This window comes from Zingiber officinale, chromosome 10A (assembly GCF_018446385.1).
Source record: "Zingiber officinale cultivar Zhangliang chromosome 10A, Zo_v1.1, whole genome shotgun sequence".
Taxonomy (NCBI): Eukaryota; Viridiplantae; Streptophyta; class Magnoliopsida; order Zingiberales; family Zingiberaceae; genus Zingiber; species Zingiber officinale.
Window position 1 is genome coordinate 37710953 of NC_056004.1, and position 6494 is coordinate 37717446.

A 6494-nucleotide genomic window follows, 5' to 3' on the forward strand; every position below is an offset into this window, starting at 1 on the left:
TCGAACGTACTTATTTTACATACAGTTTTACTATTGAATGAATATAAATAAAGTTTAATGAAATGAACAAGAAGTTTGTAGTCAAACGTCCCATTCATTTACAAGCCTACCTAGGTCTTTTAAAATTCTATAATTGTGGGATCATTTTTTATGTAATGAATTGATCTTTTTAATTAACACAGAGTAATGAAACAAGTAATATAGATTAATGGTGTGGGAACTGATATTATATATGTTTTTGTGAGAGTATTATTATAGTTGCTTTCAAACTTAAATTATCTTCATTGTGATAGTGACAATGGTTGGTGTAATCGTTCTCAGGTTAAAAGTGATCAAATTGATTAAGTTCGGATTGATTTGAGCTTGAATTTCAATATTTGATAATATGTGAAAGAGAAGTTAAGTAGGTCAAGTGAGGATCAGATACTTGACTGAAAAATTCTAACTGAAAATTAGATAACGAAAAGTCTTAATTGAGGTTAGGCAAGAGAAAATCCCTAACTAGAGGTTAGGCAATAGAAAGTCCTAATTGAGGTTAGATAATTAGAGGAAATCCCTAGTTGGAAGTTTAATAATGGAAAGTTCTAATTGAAAGTTAGGTAGGTGAGAAATCTACAAAGTGACTAGTTCTAACTGAAGTTAAGTAAGGAAAAAACACTAACTGGAGGTTAGATAATGGAAAGTCCTAACTGAAGGTTAGGCAGGTGAAGTATTCCGAGTTAGTGTTCCTAACTGAGGTTAGGAAAGAGAAAAGTTTTAACTGGAGGTTAAACAACGGGAAGTCATAACTAGAGGTTAGGTAGGTGAGAAGTCTATCGAATCATTAATCCTAACTGAAGTTAGACAAGAGAAAATCTTAATTAGATGTTAGGAAATAGGAAGTTCTATCAGGAGGTTAGACAGGTGAGAAGTCTATAGAGTGATTAGTCCCAACTAGAGGCTAGACAAGGTAAAATTCAACGGGAAGATTGGTAAGGAAAAATTCAAGTGGGTTAAAGGGTGACCAGACATTTGGTGATCGAAAATCTAACGAAATGTTAGCTAGCATACATGGAAAAATTCAAATAGGTCAAGAATGATCGAACACTTAATGATCAAAATTGACCGAATGCTAAGCTACGAAAAATCTCAATGAGCCATGATTGACTTTAGTATTGGATAAAAGAATCTTAAACTCAAATCAAAGCTTAGAATTGGACAATAATCGATTGGCCCAAAAAAATTGAAGAAACGAAGTAAGCAGCTCTTCATCCCTCTAGCCCATACATATATCCTAACACCAACATCATGGATTTTATACTGTATAGGTGAACAAGTATATATTTGGTACTAATATTGTTAAGAATTTCTCTTGGATACTTTTCTATGTATGTAACCAAGTGATATATGTACTTAGAGAATAATAATTAACATTTGTAATATTTGTACACATATAATTAACTTTATTTATTATTTTATACATTATGGTGATATATGAGATGTATAGCACACATGTTCGACCACTTTAATCCGTCATTGTCATAGTCTAATACACAATCCAACAAATTAATCAACTATATAGATAGTAAGTACATCACGAAAATGATCGGTTCATCTAACGAAAAAAAAAAGAAGAAGAAGAAGATCTTTCACTTACTCGTACGCCCCTGTCCACAGCATTTATGTACATTTATCTTCGTATTTATTTCAATACAAAATTAAATCCCATAATAAATCAAAACAAAAAGTATTTATTTCAAGTATAATTATTCCACGGAGTTGGTACAACAATGGCGTGTTTTTTCCGAGTGGATCGGGAAGTTCGGTCTACCCCCGTACGACAAGCCTATGGGGACTTGACACATGCAGTGGCTGATTCCTCTTATAGACGTGTCAAATATTTTGCCTCAAAAAGTAGGATCGCTTTATTCTACTTTTTACTGAGGAAAAAAAATAAAAGAAAAATATTGTATTCGTAGGTTCATATTGATTGCAATTCCCATTTGCTTTTTGTCGTCACACGTGTAACTCGATGTTTAGGGCATCGATTGATCCTCATGTTTATATTATCAGAGAAAAGTATGAAAAGAGAAAGGAAAGAAAAGAATTAATGAATGGAAACTAATGGTCTAGGTACAGAGTATGGATTTGTAATCCAGTAATCGGTTGTTATAATCGACACATCAATTATAGATAATATATATATATTAATAATTCAAGTGTTTTAGAGTTTTGTCCGAATAATTTTGAAAGTAGACAGCCTTTTTTTTTTGTTATAAACAGTATGATTAGTTTGCATTGCTGCTTCGAGAAAACTGTCGAGGAGAAGGAATGCATTGGTGTAATCCAGTCTGGAAAGGCCAGAGAATAAAATTGTGTTTAGGTTTGATTGTATAATCATTTTCTTAAAATTGATTATATTTTTTAATGCATTTTTTGTTTTTATCAAACCCTTAAAAAAGGGCTCGTAGAGCTTATTACTCATTAACCCAGTTCGCGAAGCATAAGCCTCCATGTGTGACTGGCCCAAGCAACGATCGACTAATCGAGTTCCAGGTGCTAAAAGCCCGGCGCAGGTGTGCGAATCTAGGGCGCGCCCGCCCGCCCGGCCGCTGCAAATCTTGATGCTGCAGATTTCGCTACTTCTCATTAAAAGACTTTGTGATCGTGCGGACGTCCGCGTTAGTGCATCTGGTGCATGCAGTACCGAAGCTAGGCTGGTCACTTACCTACTACCACTACCACTACCACCACCAGTCTTCAATACGCTCTCTATTTTGCTGAGGCATTCGTCTAACCAGACGAGTCAAAGCTTCTTCTCTTCTACAGTCTCGAAAATGATCGCCACATGGCCTTAAATTTCCTACCTCACCTTTCTTATTTTCCCCTTCTTCTACCTTCTCCTTCTCCTCCTTCTTCTTCTTCCTGACTGATATCTGGTATATATCTACTTCTCTCTGACACTGCAGTACAGGTGCTTATTGTGCTGGGCGAAGGCGTTCACAGTCGCCTCGATGCATTATTTGGGCGAGTGATTGGGATGCATCCCCTTTTGCGATGTTAGAGGCGGAAGTGGAAATATGAGCAGACGGCTAAAAGCTCATCATGCCATGCTGAAAAACTAGGAAGGTTGTAACCTTGTGATATGGAGTTTCGTGTTCAACGCATGGGAGGAGGAGGAGGAGGAGGATTTGTTTGTGGGATTTCATAAATATTGCCGAGGGAAAGGTTGATTTTTTTTTTTTTTTTTTTTTTTTTTTTTTATGCTTTTGGTGGCGGCGGTTGTTGGTGGAGGGAATTGTTCAAGGGAGATTGCGTGCTTGGGTTATTGATTTGGATGGAGGCGGGAGCGAAGGAGTCGGCGGGAGGGGAAGGAGCGGCTGCGGCGGCCGCGGGGGAGGACCCGACGGCTCGGGAGGCGAGGAAGCGGTACGAGCGACTGCTGGCGGTGCGGAGCAAGGCGACAAAGGGGAAGGGCGCGTGGTATTGGACCCACCTGGAGCCCATCCTGGTTACGGCCGCCGGGGCGGCGTACCCCTCCGCCGCGAAGCTACGCTGCGCGCTCTGCGCCTCCTTGTTCTCCGCCTCCAACCCCTCGCGCACCGCCTCAGAGCACCTCAAACGCGGCGCGTGCCCCAACTTCTTCTCCCCTTCGTCCACCGCCGCCTCCGACCCCGCTGCTTCCCTTGCGGCCCCCGTCGATCCCGTTCCTATCTCCTCCTTACCTCCAGCGTCCCCTCGTGTTCGTCCCCACCGTCTCCTCATCCGGCAGCGCCCTGACGCAGTACCACCTCATCAGTCCAAACCACCGCTGTTACTCTCCGGCGGGAAGGAGGACCTCGTCGCGCTGGCGAGGCTGGAGGACCGCGTCAAGAAGCTTAAAAGTCCCATGATCTCCCCCGCCACCCTCCCCAAGCCCCAGGCCGACTCTGCTCTAGCTCTGGTCGCCGACTGGGTCTTCGAATCTGCCGGTGCAGTCTCCCCCTCCGCCCTTGATCACCCAAAGTTCCAATCTTTTCTCAACCAGGTCGGCCTTTCCTCTATCCCCTCTCGTCAGCTCGTTTTCTCTTTTCTTGATGCTCGACACCAGGAGGTCCTGTCGGAGTTTGAGGCCAGAATACGTGATGCCGCTTTCTTCCAGCTTGCTTCCAATGGATGGAAGTCGTCGGCAACCTCGTCGGAGCATACAATGGTTAGCTTCGCCGTCAACCTCCCCAATGGGACCACATTATTCCATCGGACGCTGCTCACCACCGGAAGGACTACTTCTGACTACGCCGAGGAGATCCTTTGGGATGCCGTCATCAAACTTAGCAACGACCGTTCCGACCGGTGCGCCGGCGTCGTTGCCGACCGCTTCGGCACCAAGGCCCTTCGCAGCCTCGAGGGCCGTAGCCGAAGGATGGTGAACATCTCCTGCCAACTCGAAGCATTCAACAACCTACTTGTGGACTTCGCGCAGTATCTTCCAACCTTCGCTCGAGCGTCGGCCAATTGCTCGAAGCTAGGCAACTTCATTAATACCCATTCTCGAGTCCTAAGCATCTTCAACAAGTATCAGCTCGAAGAGCACGGTCACACGCGCCTCCTTCGAAGCCGCTCTTCTCCCACCGACAGCAGCAACAAACCAACCGACTTCCCCGCCTACTTCGCCGTGTTGGAGGACGTCATGGACTTCGTGCGCCCGATCCAAATGGCCGTCCTCGACGACGACTACAAGCTCGTCAGCGCCGAGGAGCCAATTGCCAGAGACATGGCGGAGCTGATTCAGGACGGCAGATTTTGGACCGAGCTGGAGGCGGTTCACTCGCTGGTCACGCTGGTGAAATCCATAGCCAGTGAAATCGAGACAGAGCTGCCACTAATCGGGCAATGCTTACCTCTGTGGGATGAGCTGCGATCCAAGGTCAGAGAATGGCGCGCTAAGTTCAGTAACTTCGACGGCTCTCTGGTCGAGAATTTGATCGAGAAAAGGTTCCAGAAGAACTACCGCCCGGCTTGGTCCGCGGCGTTCGTGTTGGATCCCCTGTTTCTGGTCAAGAACACGTCCGGCAAGTACCTCCCGCCGTTCAGCCGCCTGTCGCCGGAGCAGGAAAAGGAAGTGGACCAGCTCATAATGCGGCTGGTGTCGCCCGAGGACGCCCACATTGTGCTCATGGAGCTAATGAAGTGGAGGTCGGAGGGGTTGGATCCGCTCTACGCCCAGGCGGTGCAGGTGAAGGACCACGACCCATCGACGGGGAAGATGAGGATCGCCAACCCGCAGAGCCGTCGCCTCGTCTGGGAAACCTGCCTCAGCGAGTTCAAATTCCTGCAGCAAGTAGCCGTGCGGCTCATCTTCCTGCATGCCACTTCCGGCGGCCTCAAACGCAACTCCACGTTTAAGCAATGGATGCGCGCGCACGCGCTGTCTCCTGCAGCGCAAAAGATCGCTTTTCTCACGGCGCACTCCAAGATCGGGAGAAGAGACTTCGCCACCGAGGAGGAAAAGGACGCAGAGCTCCTCAAAATGGTCGACGACGACGACGACATTGTCAGTGAGTTCGTGGAGGCCTCATCATCAGCGTAATAACGTCGATCTCCCTCGGAATTCAATTCCTCTCTCGATCTCTAGCAACTGAATGAGCGTAGATTAGGATCGTAGGAATGCTGATTCTTTGTTTGGATTCTCTAAGCTTTGATTAACACCTGCTCGATATTTTCTTCGGGGTGGGAGTAGCAGCAAAAGATATTTAAAATATTAAATATTTATTCATCGTCATCGTTATCCTTGGAAGCTGATGGGGTTTCAGGCCATCTCTATGTTTGTTAGATAGAAATGTTCATAATAGAGCGAGATATGTTATCAGTGTCATTATCTTCTTTCTTCTTAATTTTTTTTCCTTTTATATTTACCGTATATCATTGTTTTCTTCCTGATCTTTCTCATCTTTTCAGTCCAACTATTATGTCGAATTGCGTATTTCCAGTATAGAACTGAGCAATTCTGTTCGTGGAATGATACTTGAATTTGGTAATGTGCCTGTTCTTGCATGTGTTGTTCATATCCAAACTGTTAGTTTTACTTTAATTAATCTATCATTTAAATGATGATTCAACAGGTATTCTGACATATAAATTAAAAAGTTCATTGTCTGTTCTTCAGATTTCTCTGTAGGAGAAACCTTGGTCTTGGATCTTGATGCTTGCTTGACTCTTCAAGGATTTCTTCGCTGTTTAGCCGTACACTGCTCGACTCTTGCAAAGCCATATCTGGTGTCTCAAGTGTGGCTTTTATTCCCATCTCCCATGCTGATCTGTGATTTGCACCAGCTCTTGTTTTTTTTTCAGCAGTAGTCTTGTGCCCACTTGATACTTGGCCACATATGAAATCTGTGTTTCTTCTTCTTATTAATTTTTAGTATTAAGTAGATCATCTTATTTTTTGAGCACATTACACATTCAAAATTACTAACTTCTAAAATATTTATTACAATGGGATTTGATCCGGCAGTAAGGACGGGGGATCCCTTTTG

At 44.3% G+C, this 6494-nt stretch overlaps 1 protein-coding gene across 1 annotated transcript; it reads left to right on the forward strand.

Moving 5' to 3' along the window:
• The first annotated feature begins 3316 nt into the window (after positions 1–3316).
• Positions 3317–5548, forward strand: LOC122026602. Its single transcript, XM_042585337.1, has one exon. It carries the CDS (start codon positions 3317–3319, stop codon positions 5546–5548), a length of 2232 nt encoding a protein of 743 aa, XP_042441271.1.
• Positions 5549–6494: the final 946 nt, after the last annotated feature.

Bases quoted from the DNA above. Each gene is read 5' to 3' on its own strand.
- LOC122026602 (XM_042585337.1), top strand. From the start codon at position 3,317: ATGGAGGCGGGAGCGAAGGAGTCGGCGGGAGGGGAAGGAGCGGCTGCG.